General features: G+C 60.3%; 2 protein-coding genes across 2 annotated transcripts in view; both read left to right on the forward strand.

Annotated features, from left to right (window-relative positions):
• Nucleotides 1–9,593, forward strand: part of NISCH (nischarin) — a 21,871-nt gene extending 12,278 nt beyond the window's left edge. The window contains exons 10-16 of the mRNA XM_023727234.1: nucleotides 1,157–1,206; nucleotides 2,035–3,435; nucleotides 5,870–6,320; nucleotides 6,570–6,726; nucleotides 7,193–7,321; nucleotides 7,864–8,025; nucleotides 8,410–9,593. Coding sequence (XP_023583002.1) covers nucleotides 1,157–1,206; nucleotides 2,035–3,435; nucleotides 5,870–6,320; nucleotides 6,570–6,726; nucleotides 7,193–7,321; nucleotides 7,864–8,025; nucleotides 8,410–9,020 — 2,961 coding nt within the window. The 3' untranslated portion in view covers nucleotides 9,021–9,593. The remainder of the gene's footprint in view (nucleotides 1–1,156; nucleotides 1,207–2,034; nucleotides 3,436–5,869; nucleotides 6,321–6,569; nucleotides 6,727–7,192; nucleotides 7,322–7,863; nucleotides 8,026–8,409) is intronic.
• Nucleotides 9,594–12,463: 2,870 nt separating this feature from the next.
• STAB1 (stabilin 1) overlaps nucleotides 12,464–21,923 on the forward strand; it is a 28,183-nt gene continuing 18,723 nt past the window's right edge. The window contains exons 1-15 of the mRNA XM_004368606.2: nucleotides 12,464–12,544; nucleotides 17,320–17,456; nucleotides 17,786–17,901; nucleotides 18,128–18,213; nucleotides 18,291–18,360; nucleotides 18,729–18,824; nucleotides 19,128–19,238; nucleotides 19,472–19,671; nucleotides 19,945–20,075; nucleotides 20,200–20,327; nucleotides 20,580–20,665; nucleotides 20,864–20,998; nucleotides 21,118–21,261; nucleotides 21,458–21,520; nucleotides 21,796–21,909. Coding sequence (XP_004368663.1) covers nucleotides 12,464–12,544; nucleotides 17,320–17,456; nucleotides 17,786–17,901; nucleotides 18,128–18,213; nucleotides 18,291–18,360; nucleotides 18,729–18,824; nucleotides 19,128–19,238; nucleotides 19,472–19,671; nucleotides 19,945–20,075; nucleotides 20,200–20,327; nucleotides 20,580–20,665; nucleotides 20,864–20,998; nucleotides 21,118–21,261; nucleotides 21,458–21,520; nucleotides 21,796–21,909 — 1,698 coding nt within the window. The remainder of the gene's footprint in view (nucleotides 12,545–17,319; nucleotides 17,457–17,785; nucleotides 17,902–18,127; nucleotides 18,214–18,290; nucleotides 18,361–18,728; nucleotides 18,825–19,127; nucleotides 19,239–19,471; nucleotides 19,672–19,944; nucleotides 20,076–20,199; nucleotides 20,328–20,579; nucleotides 20,666–20,863; nucleotides 20,999–21,117; nucleotides 21,262–21,457; nucleotides 21,521–21,795; nucleotides 21,910–21,923) is intronic.

The following is a 21,923-nucleotide window of genomic DNA, read 5'->3' on the forward strand; positions in this document are numbered from 1 at the left end:
TGTTGAATGAACACTGCATGGTCCTGGCCACAAAGCACTGCCGTTTGCAGAGCCCTCTGTTGAACCCTGCACAGTCCTGGCCACACAGCACTGCCATTTGCAGAGCCCTCTGTTGAACACTGCATGGTTCTAGCCGTGCAGCACTGCTGTTTGCAGAGCTCTCTGCTGAACACTGCATGGTCCTGGCCACAAAGCACTCCCATTTGCAGAGCCTTCTGTTGAATGAACACTGCACGGTCCTGGCCGTACAGCACTGCCCTTTGCAGAGTCCTCTGTTGAATGAACACTGCACGGTCCTGGCCGTACAGCACTGCCCTTTGCAGAGTCCTCTGTTGAATGAACACTGCACGGTCCTGGCCGTACAGCACTGCCCTTTGCAGAGTCCTCTGTTGAATGAACACTGCACGGTCCTGGCCGTACAGCACTGCCCTTTGCAGAGCCCTCTGTTGAATGAACACTGCACGGTTCTGGCTGTACAGCACTGCCCTTTGCAGAGCCCTCTGTTGAACACTGCATGGTCCTGGCCACAAAGCACTGCCCTTTGCAGAGCCCTCTGTTGAACCCTGCACGGTCCTGGCCGCACAGCACTGCCATTTGCAGAGCCCTCTGTTGAACCCCGCAGGGTCCTGGCTGCACAGCACTGCTGTTTGCAGAGCCCTCACTCCGTGCCCAGCACCCACGGGCACCCTTCACCCTCCAGGCTTACTCAGCTAGTGAGAGGCAGAGGCAGTCCATGGCCAGGAATGCCCTGGCTCTCCCTGTCACCCAGAGACAGTTGGGAGGGCCTGCCAGGCGCTGCCTCGGCTCATCGCATCTTTTGCTGGCCACTAAGGGCCAGGCCTAGTGGGTAGACTGTCCACGTGGACCGTCTGGGTGGCACAAGGAGCCCTCAGGTGGCTAGGGCTCTGGTCAAGAGGTTGGGAGCCTGGACTGGGGTCAGAAGAACATAAGAGCATGAATCCCAGCCCTGCCACATACTCGCGGGGTAACTAGGCCATCTCCCTGCCTCTCTGGGCCCCAGAGACAGTGTGGAGCCTCTTGTGGGGCAGCTGCTGGGGCCAGGGTGGTGAGGGAGGGCAGGGTGCCTGGCTTGGGGTCAGGCCCCTGGAGAATGGCTACAGCAGGTGGAGGGATGACCTGTTCGCTTCTCTATCAGGCAGCTTCTGACGATTTAAGGGATGTGCCTGGAGCTGTTGGTGGTGCAAGGTAAGAAAGAAGTCGGGGATGCATTCTGGACCTGGCTGGCTGCCCTGTCCACTGCCCTCTGCCCACAGGCAACTGTGGATGAGTGGATTTTGTTTAAAATCTGTTGACAAGTCCTAGAGAATTATTTCATCCTTCGAGTAAACATATATGGAATAGTCTCTGGTCTGTTTCCAACTTCTAATCCCTAAACTCTGCCAGACGCATGATGTTCTGCATTAGGGGTTGGCAGGTCAAGGCCCGTTTGACTCACGGCCCATTTTGTACAGACCGTGAGCTAAGAATGATGTTTAAATTTTTAAAGGGCCCTAAAGAACGGTAATAATAAACATTACGTGGACGGTGGTAGCTGCAAAGGCTTTTACTCTCTGGCTTTCTGGCAGAAGCGCACCAACCCCTGTCTGCATAGGCTCTCACAGAGGGCAGTGGTGGCCAAGAGGAGTGTGGCGGTCCTAAGACCTGACCCAGCCCACCCCCACCTCCTTACAGGCCACTGGAAGGAGCACTTATCCACAAGTGGGTCATGCCCTTGAGTGCTCCTTTTGTTTGAGGCCTGCGGCCGGCCGTCTGAGTGGATGAGCAGTCTTTGTGGAGCTTTTGTAGGGACCAGTGTGGTCTGGGAAGGACTAGTCTGGATGGCTGGGGTTGGAGCCCCGGGAGCGTGGACTCCAGCTAACCTGGCGGTCCTGGCCTTTCGGCGGCCAAGCACCTCGGCTCCCCACCAGGACGCTTGTTCTGGCACAGGCTCAACTGTTTAGGAGGCTTGGGGGACCTGTGGGAGGCCGGGGTTTCCCAACTCAGACATTAATGACCCGGCTTCTCCCCACACAGCCCAGAGCATGCGGAGCCAGAGGTCCAGGTGGTGCCCGGGTCTGGCCAGATCATCTTCCTGCCCTTCACCTGCATTGGCTACACGGCCACCAACCAGGACTTCATCCAGCGCCTGAGCACGCTGATCCGGCAGGCCATTGAGCGGCAGCTGCCTGCCTGGATCGAGGCCGCCAACCAGCGGGAGGAGGGCCAGGGCGAGCGGGGCGAGGAGGAGGATGAGGAGGAGCAGGACACTATTGAGAACCGCTACTTTGAAATGGGGCCCCCAGACGTGGAGGAAGAGGAGGAGGGCAGCCGGGGGGAGGAAGATGAGGAGGAGGAGGAAGAAGAGGAGGGTGAGGAGGAGCGGCTGGCCCTGGAGTGGGCCCTGGGTGCGGACGAGGACTTCCTGCTGGAGCACATCCGCATCCTCAAGGTGCTGTGGTGCTTCCTGATCCACGTGCAGGGCAGCATCCGGCAGTTCGCCGCCTGCCTGGTGCTGACCGACTTTGGCATCGCTGTCTTCGAGATCCCACACCAGGAGTCACGCGGCAGCAGCCAGCACATCCTCTCGGCCCTACGCTTCGTCTTCTGCTTCCCGCACGGCGACCTCACCGAGTTCGGCTTCCTCATGCCCGAGTTGTGTCTGGTGCTCAAGGTGCGGCACAGCGAGAACACGCTTTTCATCATCTCCGACGCCGCCAACCTGCACGAGTTCCATGCAGACCTGCGCTCGTGCTTCGCCCCGCAGCACATGGCCATGCTGTGCAGCCCCGTGCTCTATGGCAGTCACACCAGCCTGCAGGAGTTCCTGCGCCAGTTGCTCACCTTCTACAAGGTGGCAGGCGGCTGCCAGGAGCGCAGCCAGGGCTGCTTCCCCGTCTACCTGGTCTACAGCGACAAGCGCATGGTGCAGACGGCCGCCGGGGACTACTCGGGCAACATCGAGTGGGCCAGCTGCACGCTCTGCTCGGCCGTGCGGCGCTCCTGCTGCGCGCCCTCTGAGGCCGTCAAGTCCGCCGCCATCCCCTACTGGCTGCTGCTCACGCCCCAGCACCTCAACGTCATCAAGGCTGACTTCAACCCCATGCCTAACCGCGGCACCCACAACTGCCGCAACCGCAACAGCTTCAAGCTCAGCCGTGTGCCGCTCTCCACTGTGCTGCTGGACCCCACACGCAGCTGCACCCAGCCGCGTGGCGCCTTCGCCGACGGCCACGTGCTTGAGCTGCTCGTGGGCTACCGCTTCGTCACCGCCATCTTCGTGCTGCCCCACGAGAAGTTCCACTTCCTGCGCATCTACAACCAGCTGCGGGCCTCACTGCAGGACCTGAAGACCGTGGTCATCGCCAAGACCCCGACGACCGTGGGCGGGTCCCAGGGCCCTGTGGGGGACGGCCAGCCTGCCGAGGGCAGGGCCAGGTGAGGCTAAGCACAGGCTCTCAGGGGCAAAGAGGCATGAGGTTTGCGTGTGCACAAACAGGTACCCAGGGAGTCTGTGTCACCGTGTTGAGGCCACTCACCCGACACCAGATCTCTGGGCATCTGCAGTTGGTGAGGAGCCTGTGGTTGGCCCAGCTCTCAGAAGGCCGTTCTGCCCCTCAGCTTCTCAGCTCTTGGCCGCCCTTGGCATTGCCCTTGGCTCCCTCAGGCTGGGCACTGGGCTGCTTCTCTCTCAAGGCTTCAGAAGAGGCCCAGTCTCCTGCATGGCTGGGCCCCCAGGCTCCCACCACTAATGCTGCCATCAGCCCACCTTGTCTGCGCTGGGTCAGTCCCGTGGCTGTGGGCTGGCAAGCTGTTCCAGCCACCACACGTGCCTGAGACCCAGCTCCCAAGCCCTGCCCTGTTGGTGAATCCCAAATCCCTGCCAAGAAGAACTGGGCTACTGAGGGGTCCTCTCTTTGGATGTAGTTTTGGGAGTCCCTTCCAAAGGAACTCTATTGGCTCGAAGTGGCAAGGTCTGAGTGTCTAAGCTTGGGGAATCATTTTGTCCAAAAGCTCTTTTTTTCTGGGGTGCAGAGAAGGAAGGACATGGGTGTTGGTGGCCCTGGCACACACTGCAGCCAGCGGCCCGCCCTCCCTCCCTCTTTTTCTCCATCTGCCTCTCGCTGCTCCTGCCCCACTGCACCTGGCTTCCCCGGCCTCTCAGAACCTTCCTCACCCAGTTTCTGTCAGGGCCGCCTGGGGATAAGGGTGGAGGGGCATGTGGGAGCATGGTCACACCCACACACACACACCCCCTACCTGGGACTCAAGAGAGGGACCTTGTACCCTCAGGGATGCCCATGTCCCCTCCTCTTGCTGGCTCCTGGGCTTCAAATATACAAGGACATCCCCTACCTGGGAGTGCCTGGGTGGTGCAGACAGTTAAGGAGCTTGGCTGCTAACTGAAAGGTTGGAGGTTCGAATCCATCCAGAGGCACCTCAGAAGAAAGGCCTGGTGATCTGCTTCTAAAAAATCAGCCATCAGAAACCCTGTAAAGCACAGTTCTACTGTGACACATACAGGTTGGCATGAGTTGGAGTTGACTCGACGGCAACTGTATTTTGCCCCCGCCTGGGGAGGAAAGCCCTGCCTGTCCCGGCCTGAGACAGTGTCACTCCTTTCCTCTTCCCTGCCCTCTCCCCCATCCCCACCCCCCGCCCCCTTGCTCCAGCATCTCACAGCATCTGCCTTCCCTCTGACCCACACCCCCAACTGGTGCGCCCTCCTGGCCTCTTCTGCCCCGCTCAAGCCCCATGCCCTCCGTGGAGACCCCTGGTGCCCCCAGATGCTGCAGAGCAACTTGTGCTGGAGGTGACCCCATGTGGCCGTCTCCCCTGTGCCAAGCCTTTGGGTGGTGGGTACCTCGTCTTCATTTCACCACCATCCCCCAAGCTGGCTGGCACCTGCCCCTAGTGGGGACTGCCTGCAGAAACTGGGGCCTCCTTCACACCAGCGATAGCATCTCTGCTCCAGAACAGCAGGACAGCCAGGAGGCTTCTTGGGGGCATTTGGCTAAGTGCAAGGTCGGGCCTGGGGATCTCTTTCAAGTGGTGGGCTGGGTCCAGTTGAGAAGGTGACATCCAAAAGAACCCCCATGGCCGTATAGGCTGGTTGCAGGGGACTCGGGGGCTCCCCAACCTCAAGGAGCTTCAAGAGTTATGAGTACTAATTTAGTCTTGTACACAGAACAGTGGAAACCCAGTGTGGCCATGTTCAGTGGAGGCTGGGTGGGGTGAGGGCCTGGACCTCCTGAGAAGACCCCAGAGGGCAAACAGGGCAGTTTGAGTTTTTGGTTTTCCCTTCCCCAGGCACTGACCAGGCACCTAGGTCCCAGCCCTGGGCACTGGGGCCTCACTTTGGACTCTGGAGGGGTACTTCTAATACCTCAGCCATCTGCTCCAAGCGGGTGCTCAGTCCATTGGCCAAAGCCACCACCACATGTGTCTGGCCAGCTCAGCCCTGGGGTGCCAGACTGCAGCCACCCTGCCACCAGGTGCCCATTTCCTTGCCAAGGGGGGGGGCACTTCTCCTTGCTTTTTTGTCCTCCCATAGGGATCTTGGAGCCCTGGTGGCATAGTGGTTAAGAGCTCAGCTGCTGACCGAAAGGTCGGCAGTTTGAACCCACCGGCCACTCCTCGGACCCTATGAGGCAGTTCTGCTCTGTCCTGTAGGGTTGCTTTGAGTCAGAATCGACTCGATAGCAATAGGTGCGGGTATAGGGATCTTGGTATCAGATCCCCAGGATGAGCCCTGAGGTGGCATGTGATGCACGTACTCCCCTCGCTCTGTGGTTGCGCGCATGTTGCGAACGTCCATCTGGAGTCCACATATTAACATGGTATTTCTTGGGGGGGGTTGGGTGATAAACAGCAATGACCAACGTCCCCAGGAGGCCCCCATCGAACCCCCACTTCTGGCCCCCGCACCAGTGGAGGTCCCAGCTTTGGCCTCAGCAGAGGCCGAGGCCCCAGGCCCAGTGAAGACCCCAGCAGAAGCCCCAGTACCAGCTCCAGCGGAAGCCCCAGGCCCAGTGAAGACCCCAGCACCTGCTCCAGCAGAGGCCGAGGCCCCATCTCTGGTCTCACCGGAGACCCCGGCAGAAGCCTTGGCCCCAGTGCAGGATCCAGTGGAGGCCCCAGCCCCAGCAGAGACCCTAGCACAAGCGGAGGCCCCTGCCCAGTACCCAGGCGACCACCTGATCCAGTCCACCTCGGAGGAGAATCAGATCCCCTCACACCTGCCCGCCTGCCCGTCGCTCCGGCACATCGCCAGCCTGCGGGGGAGTGCCATCATCGAGTTCTTCCACAGCAGCATCGCTGAGGTAGCCGGGCCTGGGGCACGTGGTCTTGCTGGCTGGAGCTTGTGTGGAGAAAGGTGTGGGTTCTGGACCTCTGGCCCAGGCTGACCCTACCCCCATGCATACCCTGCACTCTGGGGGCAGACAGGTGGTGGTGGGAGGGGTTGGCCTACCTGGAGCTCTGTTTTCATACATGGTCTAGAAGCAAAGAGGGTGTGTTCCCTGTGCCAGCTCTGCTCTCCTGCAGGCCCCAACCTGCCCCTGTGTCTGCAGGTGGAAAACGAGGAGCTGAGGCACCTCATGTGGTCCTCGGTGGTGTTCTACCAGACGCCAGGGCTGGAGGTCACGGCCTGCGTGCTGCTCTCCACCAAGGCGGTGTACTTCGTACTGCATGATGGCCTCCGCCGCTACTTCTCAGAGCCACTACAGGGTACACACCGGGACCCTCAGCCTGGAGGCTGGGGCTGCCCCTCAAGTCCATTCGGCTGCACTGGGCTGGGCATCTTTGAGAGGTGGGGTCATGATAGCATGTCCCTCTGAGAGCTGTCCTGAGGGACCTAAGGCCAGGTGTGAGAACACCAAGTGGGGCTCAGTGAGTGCTTGGGGACACGCTGGGATGAGGAGGGGCTGGGCAGCCCCTGCCCCTGGGGCCTCAGTGGGGTCTTACACTCATGGCCTGTTGTAGGGCTCATGGTGACCCAATGAGCTGGGCGAGGCTCAGACCCCAGAATGGGTTATACAGAGGCCTTGCCGGCAGAGGCAGTGGTGGCTCCTAGGAGGCCTTAACAGGCCAGGCCGGCCAGGGGAACCATTCCTGCGGGACGCTGCTGTGCGCCTGGGAGCCTCGTGCTTGCCTGCCCCAGCCCCTACTACACTCAGTCAACTTCTCTCCACAGATTTCTGGCATCAGAAAAATACCGACTATAACAACAGTCCTTTCCACATCTCCCAGTGCTTTGTTTTAAAACTCGGTGACTTGCAGTCAGTCAACATCGGGCTTTTTGACCAGTATTTCCGGCTGACGGGTGAGTGACCCACGTGCCTAGCCTGTTTGTCGCCAGTGGCTGCACCTTCCCCGGAGGAGTGTGCTGTCAGAGGCAGAGTTACCTCTCTGCTCACAAACCAGTTAGCTGAGGCAGGAGGAAGCAGCTTCAAGAACTGCTGAGAGTGTAGAACTTGCCCCAAAGTTGGGAGCAGGAGGCGGGTATGCAGCAAGCCCAGACAGGCAGTGAAGTGCCGGCAGGCGAGCGAGCGGGCCTGGGCTCCCTGGGCAGGATGTTTCTGACTCACACTTCCTGAAGAGAGAAAGCTAAGCTTTTTCCCTAAAGTCTCCATATCCCCTTCCAGAAAAATGAAACAGCCCTTCCGGCCTGAGAAATGGCCGTCTCCCCAGGCCCAACCATGCTGCCTGCGTGGGCCCTCTTGGCCCTGGGCTTGTGGGCTTTTAGTCTGTGCTGAGACCTGCTGGAGACTGGGAATGGCTCTGGGGAGGGGAGGGTACAGGGCTGGAGGAGCAGTGGCCTGTGAGAGCTGTGGCCTTGGCCGTGACCAGCCCCCTCCCGTGCAGGCTCCTCCCCGGTGCAGGTGGTTACGTGCTTGACGCGGGACAGCTACCTGACACACTGCTTTCTCCAGCACCTCATGGCCGTGCTCTCCTCCCTGGAGCGCACGCCGTCACCTGAGCCTGTCGACAAGGACTTCTACTCCGAGTTTGGGGACAAGAGCACAGGTACCCCCACCCTGGGCCGACATCGCGGCCTCCGCGCTGACCCCCGGGCCACGGCAGGCTCCAGAGCGTTTCTGCATTCCAGAACTGCTCTGCCCCTGTCTCCCCATCACTTACATCGCTTTACTGGCCAGGGTTTTACTCGAGGCTTTTCCATGGTCGAGCCTCCATCCCAGCAAACCCTCTCCCAGTCAGCAGACACATCTTAAGACACATCTGGGTTGCTGGCCTGTGATCTCTGCCTGAGGGTGGGGGCTCAGAGGGTCGCCCCCGCCTCTGGCAGACAGCAGCTCGTGCTAGGGTCTCTGGGTGGCTTAGGGTCCGTGGTGCTCCCAGCTCCACCTCAGACCAGTCACCGACTATAGCCCTGGCGGCCTCTCTCTGCAGGAAAGATGGAGAACTACGAGCTGATCCACTCAAGCCGTGTCAAGTTCACCTACCCCAGCGAGGAGGAAATCGGAGACCTGACGTTCATTGTGGCCCAGAAGATAGCTGCGGCGGAGCAGGCTCCGGCCCTCAGCATCCTGCTGTATGTGCAGGCCTTCCAGGTTGGCACCCCACCATCTGGGCGCTCCAGGGGCATGCTGCGCCCCAAGACCCTCCTGCTCACCAGTGCCGAGATCTTTCTCCTGGACGAGGACTATGTCCACTACCCACTGCCTGAGTTCGCCAAAGAGCCGCCACAGAGGGACAGGTACCGGCTGGATGACGGCCGCCGCATCCGGGACCTGGACCGCGTACTCATGGGCTACCAGCCCTACCCGCAGGCCCTCACCCTCGTCTTCGACGACGTGCAGGGCCATGACCTCATGGGCAACGTCACCCTGGACCACTTTGGGGAGGTGCCAGGGGGCCTGGCCAAGGCTGGCCAGGGCCATGAGGTCCAGTGGCAGGTGTTCGTCCCCAGTGCTGAGAGCCGCGAGAAGCTCGTCTCGCTCCTGGCCCGCCAGTGGGAGGCCCTGTGTGGCCGTGAGCTGCCTGTTGAGCTCACCGGCTAGCCCAGGCCCAGCCACCCCTTGCCGCCTGCTAGTGCGGGGAAGCAGGCTTTTTGTGTTCTTTTTAGAAGTGCTTTGCCCTCCCTTTTGGTACCTTAATTTGACTGTCAGTGCGGAGAACGTAAACACACGTGTTAATTCTTTCCATTCCCAGGGGTCAAACACCAGGCCCATGAGGGGCTGTCCGTGCCCCTCAGCCTCCTGCAGGCGTGTTGCCTGCCTGCAGTGTGACATGGCCGGGCACACCAGTGTCGTGTCTTTTTTCGTGGGACCGTGTCACCAAGTGGCACTGTGGATCTGTTGTACTCTTTTACATGTCTTTTCTGAAGTGTCAAATCCAGTCCTTTGTTGCTGTTGTCATTTTGCTGCTAATCATGAAGCTGGTAGCAAAATGCACATTGGAAGCCCCCGCCCGTGCCTTTTTCAAAGTGGAAGCCTCCCTGGTCCAGACAGGTGGGAGAGCCCTGTCGGGGGCAGGGGTCCTCCAGGCCTTGGGGCTGAGAGGGATGGGGGCAGGGGACCTAGAGCTGCCAGCACCCAGCGTGATTCTTGTTGCCTGTTTTCTCTATTCCAATAAAGCAGAGTTTGACACAGTCTGGGTCTTTGAGCTCAGGTTGGCATGGGGGAGAGAGAATGCCCTGGACACGCAGGAAGGCAAGGTGGTTGTGGGGAAAGGAGGGTGGGGAGGTGAAGGGGTGGAAGACAAAGCAAGTGGCCTTCCTGGGCCAGAGAAGCCTGTTGGGTGACACTGGAGCCCGGATGGAGGAGGTGTGCGGGGCACCCTGTACAGGGCCATGCTGGAGCACCTAAGCCACAGCTGGGGCCAAACAAGAGGTCTGTGGAAGTCCTCAGGGCACACGGCCTCCTGCCTCAGGCTGGGTCTGCAGGCCTTGAGTCTCACCCTGACCCAAGGCCGCCAGAAACTGCTGCCTGTGGGGGGGCGAGGGGGGCTGGAATCTGCAATCGCCAGGGAGGATGTGGTTGCTGGGCTTCTCACCAAGATGGCCCTGATGGCAGCAGGGGGAGGGCATGTGGGAAGTGGGAGCCAGGTGGTGGAGAAGAGGGTGCTGCACCCCACGCGCCTGCGTCCATGTTCTCAGATACGCACCCCACGCGCCGGCGTCCATGTTCTCAGATACGCACCCCACGCGCCGGCGTCCATGTTCTCAGATACGCACCCCACGCGCCGGCGTCCATGTTCTCAGATACGCACCCCACGCGTCTGCGTCCATGTTCTCAGATACGCACCCCACGCGTCTGTGTCCGTGTTCTCAGATACGAGGCTGCCTCGGAGCCCTGCTGAGATAGGACCACCTGTAAATGGGATAGTGACAACCAGGGGCCTGGCACACAGGCCTCACCGCTTGGCATGAGCTAAGTGAGGCTGCTAACAGCCATCCCGGTGCCCCGGTGCGTGAGAACAGGACTCCCCGTGGGGGGTGGGGTGGACTGCAGGCAGCAGACCTGGGCTTGGGTCTGTTGTAGGGGAAAAAGTATCAAGTTTAGTAAAGCAAAGAAAGTTTTATTCGGCATATATTCGAAAGGACAAAAGTGGGAAGCGGACAAGCATGCTGCCAGAGCTGGAATGTCTGCCCATGTCAAAGGAAATATCACAGAACAGACAAATGTGGGAAGAGGGACAAGCATGCTGCTAGAGCCATGTCTGCCTGAGTCCAGAGAATATTATAGAACAGGCCAGAATGGGAAAAGGGACAAGCATTCTGCCACAGCCATGTCTGCCCGAGTCCGAAGACCATTACAGAATCATCAGTATATATTAACATTACAAATCGGCAAAACCATTGAAAGCTTCGCCTTTTCAGATTGGCTAGAAAATGAGATGCTACATTTTGAATTGTCTTTCTTAACAGTCATTGGTACAGGTTTCAGTAATGAGAGTCAGGAGGGTCTTCATTGGTCCAACAAATTTCTATTCACTAAATGCTAATAGAAAAAGATAAGAGTGGAAAGTCTTTTGTGTTCTGTTTGATCGGCTTTATGTGAAAGTTTCCCTAAAAGATATTTTCCAAGATTATCTTAGCTATTGTCTTTATACCTCAGGGCCCAGTTGATGTGTCCTTGTGGGGTCTTGTAAGCCCAGCTCCAGCTGGGTCAGATTCTCTATGCTCAAGGACAGAATAATAACTCCAGTATTATTTCCTAAATCAGATCTTCCTCACTGGTCAGCTGAGTGACGTTGGACAAGTTACCTGGCCCTTTTGAACCTCAGTTTCCCACCAGTAACAAGGGATGATAAAAGTAACCACCTTCATTCATTGCGCCAGTGGGTACTGAGCGTCTACTGTGTGAGGCAGCAAGCCCGACACAAAGTTAAGTAAACCAGGGTCAGCTGCTGGTCTTTGACCTGAGACAACCTGTGAGAAGGCGTTGCTGAGGTGACAGCACCCGCATGTCAAGGGGGCTCGCTCATGTTTAGGAGTGGAAAGGCCCACGTGGCCGGAGCAGAGAGACCGGGAGAGCTGGGAGGAAGCCTCGCCAGAGAGGCCAGCGCAGCTGGGAGGGAGCCTGCAGGGGGAGGGGCCTGCAGCTGGGAGGGAGCCTGCAGGGGGAGGGGCCTGCAGCGGGGAGGGGGCCTGCAGGGGGAGGGGCCTGCAGCGGGGAGGGGGCCTGCAACTCCGCGGGGAGGGGGCCTGCAGGGGGAGGGGCCTGCAGCAGGGAGGGGGCCTGCAACTCCGCGGGGAGGGGGCCTGCAGGGGGAGGGGCCTGCAGCAGGGAGGGGGCCTACAGCGGGAAGGGGGCCTGCAGCCAGAAGGATGGGGAGGGAGGGGTTGGTAGCAGGGAGACCGCTGAGGAGGCCCGTCCGGGGGAGAGGATGATGGTGCACAGACTCTGGTGGGCGTCGAGAGTGGGGGAGGCCGAGTGAGCAGGACCCCCTGTTGGAGTGCATGGGGCAGGTGAGAGCATAAGCCTTAGATGGGCTTAGCATGGCACCTGGCACAAGGTCAGAAGAGCCCCGAAATGCCCTCAGCAGTTAGAAAGGTGGAGGTGGGAGCTGACAGACCAATTTCGGGGTGGGGGGTGCTGCCCTCCTTCCCAGTCGATGACCAGACCCCCACAGAGCCTCTGAATGAAATGTGCAGGGGTTGGCAGACAGATGGGGTGAGGAGCTGTTCGCATTTGAATTTGCTTTGGAATCTCTGAGAGGCCCCACGCGCCACGGCTAACAGGCGGGCTGAGGGCTGTGACAGCCAGGAGGAGGGTCTGGGCCATCCATGCAGGGGTCAGGGGCAGCGCTTTCCCTTCCGCCTGTAGGTTGCTGATACGCAGGAGGAAATCCTGGCGGGTTCCTGTTGGGGTGAGCTGGCGGGGCTTCCGGGATGCATTTAAGGCGCCTGCCCGCCCAGTGCCTGCCTCCTAGAGCTCAGTCCCCACACTGGCCACCCTGACTCTGTCCCGGACAGTGTACCTACCAGCCGCCGCCGGCCATGGCAGGGCCCCACGGCCTCCTCCTGCTCTGCCTCCTGGCCTTCTGTCTGCCACCACTGAGCTTCGTCAGGGGGCAGAAGGTGAGTGTGAGTAAGTTACAGGGGGACATGGCGTCTAGGTCCTGCCAGCTATGGGAGCAGGGCGGGAGCATACACAATGGCGCTCAAGTCTGAGGACACGCGGGGCGGCTGGTGCCTGTGTGACCTTCCCGAGCAGGCCCAGGCTAAGGGTCTGTGTCCGGCTGCCTGGGGTGACAAGGGGGCGTCGGCTTGCTTCCTCCATGCCCAGCCAGCCACCTGTGTGGTGTGGCCCTCTATCCCAGGGCTCCTCAGCCTGAAGGTGAGGGGAATCAGCCTCCCCTGGGAATCGGTGATGTGATCGCCCCAAACCACACAGGGCCACAAACTGAGAGACTCAGGAGGACTGTGTGTGTGTGTGTGTGTGTGTGCCTGCTGGGAGTGTATGCACATGTGAGAGTGTGCCCCAAGAGTGCCCAGGAGGTGGGATGAGAGCTACTCACCCCCGGGTCCTCTGGGAAAACAGATAATACCTCAATCCTAAGAGCCTCTGTTGATCAAACGCAGAGCCGGGCCACGATCCCCCTGAACCTTTACAACCACGGACATGGGTTCTCTGTGAGGAAGCCAAGCCCAAGGGATGGGGGAGACAGGTCACCCCAACTCTGAGGCCATGCTCCAAACCACTGCCCGCCCCTACTCATGCAGGCTGCTGGATGAGCCGACAGGGACGAGTATGTACCCTCTCAGGTCCTATAGGACCAGCCAGGCTCATGGGAGGGATATGTTCCCTTTGGAGCCTCTGGAAGAACCTTCCACTTGAGTGTGCAGATAGCGTCACCTGGAAGGCCCTCCCTGTGAGCCAAGTTCCCCAAGGCACTAACAGGCAGACTGAGGGCCAGAGAGGGCAAGGACTTGCCCGGGGTCCCACTGCCAGGCATTACCAGGACGGGCACCCAGGCCTTCTGCCACCGTCCGACTCTCTTTCTTGGGTTCCATGTGGTGAGAGGGGGCAGGGAGAGGGGCCTCACCAAGTCAGAGTTAGGAACGGGCAGACCTGGGGCTGAGAAGACATCAGTGATGGTGGAAGAGCAAGCTGTTCCAGAGCTGTGCTGTGCTGAGCCCTGCGGGTGGTTCCTGCCCCCCCCATGCCTCAATTTCCCCATATGGACAATGTGAGGGAATTTCAAAGGCCTCACCACTTCCTCATGTTCTGGGATGATGGGGACAGGGGTCAGTGAGGGGCCTCAGGCTGGGGTTTTCACTTGTTGATGACCTGAGGCTCTGACCACACTCTAGCCTGCATGCTAGAGTTGTGGCTCAGCCAGCCTGGGCAGGGGAGAAGGTTCCGGGGGTTCTTGCCCACGGGAATGCAGCAACGCTGGCCTCATCCCTCCCACCCTCACGGTCACTCAGCCCTGCTGGCACCCTGTATCACATGAGACCCACTGCAAATATGAGGAAACTGAGGCTCAAGGGAAGGGATGTCCCCTGGGCCTCACAGCCAGAAAGGGGCAATAGCAGAACTTGAACACACGCAGATTCAGGCAGTGGAGGTAGGGGAGGCTTCCTGGAAGAGGGTATCTTAGGACTCGTCCACTCAGCAGCCTCGGACGGAGCACCTATTCTGTGCCAGGCATGTGCTGCTGGTGCCCGTGCACTCGAGCCCAGACCCGGCCCCTCCCACTCTGCTGTGGCCTGGGGGAAGCTGCTTGGGGGTCCCTTTCCCTCCGAGCGGGGAAAGCCCGGAAAGCCCTCGAGCCCAGCTTGGGGGGATTCCTTCTACCACCAGGCTCCATACCTCGGCCCCCTTAGCATCCCTAGCAGTGTCTCTGTGGGAAGCAAACGGTACCAAATCAGTTCTGGGAATGGGGTATAGGGGTGGGCCAGCACTCTGCCTCAAGCAGGTCCCACAGGGAGAAGGGGATCTGGTTCAGCACCCAGGCTGTGGTCCAGCCTCACTCCACCCAGCAGGACCAACAGCAAGGTATGGGCTCAAGGTGCTAATGAATGTTCCTTGGCTACTAGGTGGGGCGGGAGCTGGGTGCAGCTGCGGTGGGTGTGTCGGGTTTGGGCTGCAGGCTTATCTGTCCATCTCCATTTCATGCTCCCTGACAAACACTGACATCTTGTAAATGGGTGTCCACGACCAGGACCCAGAGCTCCAGTTTTCTTCCCAGCTGTAACTCATTCACTGTTTCATCAGACCTGACCCTTATCCAGTGGTGACCTCACTGATACTTCTGCTCAGTGGCCAGGTGGCCCCCAGGGGAGCCTGCCACCCACTGAGCTTTTGCCCTGAGCCAGGAGTTACCCAATTTCCTAGTTGCTCCCTGGCTCAGCAAAGACGGAGTCGCAGGGTGGGGAAGAAGACCACAACATCCTAGCCCCACTGCTGCTCTGCAGCCGCTCTGGGCAACTTCCCTGTTTCCTGACCGCAAAGGCATGAGCGGAAAAGCCCAAATCACAGCGGTGGAGAGGCCCCGGGACCCGCGTGCTTCCCCAAGAAAGGATCTGGACACTATTTCTCCTTTTCTCTCCTTTGAGAAGCCTGACTCTGTAGTTTTTTTCTAAGAAAGAGATGTTCTGGCTCACTGCCTTGGGACCACAGTGTGTTCAGCATTTTTCAAGATGAGAACATCTCAGCTACTCCAGGCTGTGCCCCAAGCCCCCAAAAGCCTCTCCTCCATCAAAATGTCCCTTTTCTCTGCCCCATTCTCTTGCTATAACCATGACTTTAGATTCTGCCCCTTCAGGGTACAATGCTATAATTTCCTGGGACTATGTTGCTGCCAGGTGGCCCCGGTGGTGGACTTCTGGCCCTCTGCAGGCCAATGAGTGAAACCGTGGGCCACGTCACTGTGGGAGGCCTGACCCTCTCAAACCTCCCATTGATGCCCGTGGGACCTTCACCCAACAGGGGCTGACGCCTCCCGCAGCTCATCCCGTTGCCCCCAAGTCCTATCAGCGCCACTGTCGAACATCTCTCTGTCTAGGCCTGCTGCCCAAGCCTCGGCCCAGGCCACCCACAGGTGGTCTCACCTCAACCACCGCTTACCCTGCCCCCACCTCCACTCTGTTCTCCACGCAGCAGCCAGGGGGCCCGCTTAAAACCCAAACTGAGTCGGCGCTGCCCCGAGCTCTGCCTTGCCCAGGCTCACAAGGCCTGCTGTCCTGGCCACCAGCCCCCTCCTGACCTCTCCTCAGGCCGCTCTGCCTCCTCACACAGGGTCAGTTGCTCCTTCCCACTTTCGGGCTTTGCCTCTGCTGCTCCCTCTGCTGGGGCACCGCCTCCGCCCTCCACTGTCATGACTCCCAGCCTAGTGCTCCATCTTTCCTTCTTTTACAAATAAATAAGCAATAAATGACATGGCTGACACTGTTCGGAAGGAGAATATAGGGACTCCATCCTCAATTTATGCGCACACAGGAAACGCGGGCTCCCAGCCAACAGGCTGCCTCCACCTGTCTGCTCCTGGCATGCGGGAGCTTGCATGCAGAGGGGTGTCTGCAGACATCAGAGACAGGCAGGCACTGCTCCCTGAGCCCTGATCCAAGGTCTGGCCCACCGCCCTCACACACAGGCTGGGACCCGGGGCTCTGTGTGATGCCGGCAGCCCAGGGAACTGTCAGGCCTCAACTCAATTGTCACTTCCAGGGGCGGACTATCCAATAAGCAAGGTAAGCATGGGCTTACTTGTGCTTACTTACTAATCTGTAGTGAACAATATCACGCCTTTGATGTGGCGGAACCCATGTGAAATTGTACACTACAGATTAGTAAGTACAAGTAAGCCTGTGCTTACCTTGCTTACTGGGTCATCCGCACCTGTCAGGGATTGTAAAAACTTGAAAAAAGGCTTTGATTCTGTACGAAGGTGCTGTGAGGTTGGGAGAGAGACAGATAGCAGCTGTACCTAGAAGCAGAATGTTTGATGTGGTGGAAAAAAATGTGAAATTGTTCACCACGGATGATCTGGTAAGCAAGGTAAGGAAAGTGCTTACCTTGCCTATTGGATAATCCGCCCCTGGTCACCTCCCCCAGGAAGCTGCCTATGTCCCCAGGCTGGGGCTGTCAGTTCCCTGCGCTGCCAGCATCACGCAGAGCCCCATGTCCTGGCCTGTGTGTGAGGGCGACGGGCCAGACCTGAGGTCAGGGCTCGGGGAGCAGTGCCTGCCTGTCCCCGACGCCTGCAGACACCCCTCTGCATGCAAGCTCCTGCGTGCCAGGAGCAGACCGGTGGAGGCAGCCTGCTGGCTGGGAGCCTGCATTTCCTGTGCGTCCATAAATCAAGGATAGAGTCCCTATATTCTCCTTCCAAACAGTGTCAGCCATGTCATTTATTGCTTACTTATTTGTAAAAGAAGGCAAGATGGAGCACTAGGCTTGGAGTCTGGAGACACGCTTCTGGCCCCCGATTCCCTTCACTGGGCGACTGAGGCAGGGCCACCCACCCTGAGCTTCAGCTTCCTTACTTGAAATGGGCAGAGATAGAAAAAGTGGCTAAATTTCCTTCATGTCGGAACATACAGACGCAGGCTGCTGGGCATGCCTCAGGGGCGTGGGCAGAGGGACATGGGCAAAGATGGGGTCCGTGGGGAAAGAAAGGCACGTGGCCATGGGCAAAGAGACACAGCTGTGGCAGCAACGACTCACGACAGGCAGGGTTCCCTCAGTCTCTCAGGGCTGTCCCTGTCCTCGCTGCATCCCCATTGAACAGATGGGAAACTGAGGCCCGGGGAGGGGTGCAAGGACTTGCCGAGACCAGGACAGAGTCAGGCCTGGCCACGGAGTCCAGCGCCTCACTCAGGCTCTCTGTGCCCCACCCCCGGTCCAGGCGCGGTCCAAACGCTGTGACATGAAGACCAAGTTTGTCACCCACACCCCCTGCACCCCATGCGTCGCTGTCAAGAGGCGGGTGTGTCCCCCAGGCTGGCTCCGGCAGTTCCCTGAGAAGATATCACAGGACTGCCGGTGCGGACCCCTAGCCCCATCCGTACCCGCTTCCAAGAGCATCCCATGAGGCGGCAGGGGGCAGGAAGAGCCCTGATAGGCCTGGGGGTGAGGGCCCCGCCTAGGAGCCCTACAGTGGGGCAGAGACAGGCGAGGGGGAAGGAGTTGGAAGGCAGAGGGCAAGGTGGGGTTTATTGAGCACCTAATATGTGCCAGGCCCTGTGCTTGACTCTGGGCCAGGCAGAAACAGGGGAGATGGGGTAAGGCACTGGAACCCAGTGTGGGGTGCCTGGGGTAGGGACTGCTTGGTGGGAGCCCCTCACACTATCCTGCCCACCCTCTACCCCCAGCTATGAGGTGCAGCTGGGGGACTCCTTGCTGCCCATGAGTGGCTGCAGCCTGGAATGCTGGAAGGAGGTGACGCAGAAGGCCTGCTGCCCCGGCTACTGGGGGTCCGAGTGCTACGGTACAGGGGAGAGGTGGGGGGGTGACCCAGCCCGAGCCCCCATCTGCAGGTGCTACCTGTGTGCCCTTCCACATGTTCATTTAATGAGCGTTTACTGAGAGCTCCAAGGCTTGGCTGCCTGGTGCTGGCTGCCCTGGGGAGGGGCTGAGCCTGGGGCTGGCCAGAGCTGGGGTTTAGCGGCAAGTCCAGGGTTCTAGGGGTGGAGCTGAGTTCTCGGGGTCCACAGAGTGCCCTGGGGGTGCTGAGACCCCATGCAACGGCCGTGGAAACTGCCTGGATGGCATGGCCAGGAACGGGACCTGCGTGTGCCAGGTAAGAGCTGGACGGGGGTGGGGGATGGGATGGGGGCAGTGGAGGGGCCACGCTGACTTGGGGCATCCCGCTGCCAGGAAGGCTTCAGCGGCTCAGCCTGTCAAGAGTGCCGAGACCCCAGCCGGTTCGGGCCAGACTGCCAGTCGGGTGAGTGTTTGGGGGGCTGAAGAGCAGAGCCAGCATTCACCAGGGGCCTGTGGGGACCCGGCCCCTACTTGTCCCTTCAGCCTCCCTCTCAGCCCCTCGGCCTTGCCCTTCCCCCTCCAGGGACATACGCTGCTTCATCCCACCTCCAGACTCTTGCACATGCTGTTCTCCTTGGAGCCCTCCTCCAGGAAGCCCTCCCTGAACCCCCAGGCTAGGCCACGTGCTCCCCCTGGGCCCCTACAACCCCTGTACACACCTGGGGTTGTGCTGTCAAGGCTGAGTTCTGGGAGTGCCAAGGGCAGAGACCTGGTGTCCCTGAGTGTCCCGGAGTGAGGCTGGTGTCCCCCGTCCCTATGTGTCCCTCCCAGTGTGCAGCTGTGTGCATGGTGTATGCAGCCATGGGCCGCATGGAGACGGAAGCTGCCTGTGCTTTGCTGGATACACCGGCCCCCGCTGTGACCAAGGTGAGCAGTGGTCCTCGGTCGCCAGGGCAGGGAGGCAGAATGGGTGAGGAATGGGGCCTGAGCTCCAGCCGGACCCCTGCCCACAGCCTGATCTCTTTCTAAGGAGAGGCATACAGCTGGTCATGGGGGAGGGGTGTCATCCAGGACCTCCACCATCCAGAGGCCCAGAGAGGGCAGGGCCTGCCCAAAGTCACACAGCAAATCAGGGCTGAGCCAGGATGCCACACAGGCTGCACATTTGCCCCTGTGCTCCTCCCCAGCCTGGGGCTCTGGCCATTTTGCTGCTCTCTCCTCTCTGCCCAGAGCTGCCAGTCTGCCAGGCCCTGCGTTGCCCCAAGAACTCCCAGTGCTCCAAAGAGTCCCCCACCTGCCGCTGCCTGCCCGGCTACACCCAGCAGGGCAGCGAATGCCAAGGTGAGCCTGTGACCTGGTGGCCGGGGACCCAGCTCAGGGTGGACAGGCGCTGGGAGCTTTTAACCCAGCAAGTGCAACTTGGCCCTTCACAGGGAGGGAGAGCTGTCCCCAGGGCCCACCCTCAAGGCCCGCCACCCACTCACCCGCCTTTTGGGCCTCCCTGGTGGAAGCTGTGCAGGAGATGGGGCCCCTGGTGCCCAGCTTACTTGGACTCTTGCTCTCTGCCCTGGTAGTCCGTGATCCCTGCCGGCCACTGTCACCCTGCGCCCCGCTGGCCCAGTGCTTGGTGAGCCCCATGGGGCAGGCACAGTGTCACTGCAGAAAAGGCTACCACGGTGACGGGATGGTGTGTCTGCCCCAGGACCCGTGCACCACCAACAACGGGGGCTGCCCCAGCAACTCCACCTTGTGCACGTACCAGAGGCCAGGCGTGGTAAGCCAGGGCCTGGATGGGCCTGCCCACGGCCCACCCACCCACCGCACCCCCCAGGGTCCACCCACCCACAGTCACCCGCCCACGCTGGCTGCAGGACCCTGGCAAGTCACAGGTCCCCTTGAAGCTCAGCTGCCCCGTTTGTAAAATGGGGAGGGGATGAGAACCCTGTTCTCCGAGGGTGGTTGTGAGGGTCGGGCAGGGCTCTGCGGGTATGGCGACACCAGCTGTTCTCATGGACGTGATGTCACCCTCCTGTGCCCGGCGACCCAGGCCTCCTGCTCGTGTAAGCCCGGCCTGATCAGCTTCAACCACAACGCCTCCGCCGGCTGCGTCGCCTTCTGCTTCCCCCACTCCTGTGACCGGTCAGCCACCTGCCAGGTGACCCTCGATGGGAAGATCAGGTGCACACAGGGGCCTCGGGGGCACCGGGGGCTACGCAGGGAGGGCTGGTGGGGGGCAGGGGCAGGGCGGGGAGGAGGTCCTGGCCAGGCCTCCCTGCCCTGACGGCTCTCCCTGTGCACCCAGCTGTGTATGCAAGGAGGGCGAGGTGGGGGATGGGCGTGCCTGCTACGGACATCTGCTCCATGAGGTTCGAAAGTCCAGCCAGGTGGGCCTGGTGTTCCTGCGTCTGAGAACCGCCCTCGACATGCTGGGTGTGTGAGCCACCGGAGGGAGGGGCACTCTGCCGAGGCTCCTGTTCTGCCCAAGGGCTGTGACAGCCTAGAGCAGGCTGTAGGGGTGCAGGAGTGGGTGGCGGCTGGCTACCCCCCAGACCTAGGCCTGAGGCCCCTATCTCCCCTAGAGCTAGACCCTGTGGCCCCGCCCCACCTGCCCACACTGAGGACGAAGGGTCTTCCCAGGCTCTGCCCCAGGTCCAGTCTGACGGAGCCTCTCCCCGCCCCTAGACCAGGGCTGCCGGGAGCTCCTCACCACTGCGGGACCGTTCACCGTGCTTGTGCCGTCCGTCATCCCCTTCTCCAAGAGCATGAACGTGAGCCCACCCCGTCAAGGAGCTGGCGCTGCCCTTGCCTCTTCCCCAGGACCCTGCCCCTAGCTTCCGGGCCCTAAGCGAGCCCCAGGCCACACTCTGGGGACTGAGGCCCAGGGGGCATCCTGTCCCCTCCATTGCCCCGGTAGAGGCGGCAGGGAGAGGCCGGCCCTGGCTCACACGGCACCCCTGGCCCTGCAGGCGTCCCTTGCCCAGCAGCTCTGCAGACAGCATGTCATCGCAGGCCAGCACGTGCTGGAAGAGGGGGGCCCACAGACACGCAGGTGGTGGACGCTGGCTGGGCAGCTCATTACTGTCACCTTCAACCGCTTCATGGTAAGGGAGAGGACCTCAGCCCGGGGGGCAAAGAATCACAGACAGGGGACACAGCCCAGGCAAAGTTGTGGAGGTGAAAGGAGGCGTGTGGGGTCTGAGCCAGCTGTCTTCTGCCACAGCACAAATACACCTACACATACGATGACCAGCCCCAGAGGAAACTCAGCATCCATAGGCCCAACTACCCAGCCGCCAATGGTGTCTTCCACATGGTCACCACCCTGAGATCAGAGCCCCCCTCAGGGGTTCCTGGGGACCCCGAGGTGAGTTGGCACTCTCCCCTCATCCCATCCTCTCCCCCACTTCTCACCCGATGCCCCTGAGTGACCTCTGACTCCTGCAGAGTTCAAAGGAGGAGGCAGAGGCAGCTCTGGGCAGGGCTAGAGCACGGCTGCTCCTCCAAGGGCTGAAGCAGCCTCGCCCATTCCCTGGGACCCTCATGTTCATCCCTTCCTGCAGAGAACTATCGGCAAGATCCTCGCCTCCACTGAGGCTTTCAGCCGCTTTGAGACCATCCTGGAGGTGAGTTGAAGGAAGTTGCTGAGCTAGGGGGCCTCGTTCATCAGAATCTGCCCCACTGTTACCTGGGCTCTGGAGTAGCCTGAGCCTTTGCCCGCGCCCCAGCCTAGAGCCTACTCACTGCAATGCCGAGGTTTTGCATAGCAAGGACCCACTGCTGGTGTCTCCCACTTCCTCCTGGTGGGAGTTTCCTGTGGGCTGAGGGCAGCAGGGCCTAGGTGGAGCTTAGAGGTGGGGGCTGGCCTCAGCACCCCCTGAGCTGCCCCCCACTACCGCAGAACTGTGGGCTGCCCTCCATCCTGGACGGGCCTGGGCCCTTCACAGTCTTTGTCCCAAGCAACGAGGCCGTGGACAGCTTGCGTGACGGCCGCCTCATCTACCTCTTCACAGAAGTAAGCTCAGTGGG

The sequence above is a fragment of the Trichechus manatus genome, unplaced genomic scaffold, assembly GCF_000243295.1.
Source record: "Trichechus manatus latirostris isolate Lorelei unplaced genomic scaffold, TriManLat1.0 scaffold00001, whole genome shotgun sequence".
Classification (NCBI taxonomy): domain Eukaryota; kingdom Metazoa; phylum Chordata; class Mammalia; order Sirenia; family Trichechidae; genus Trichechus; species Trichechus manatus.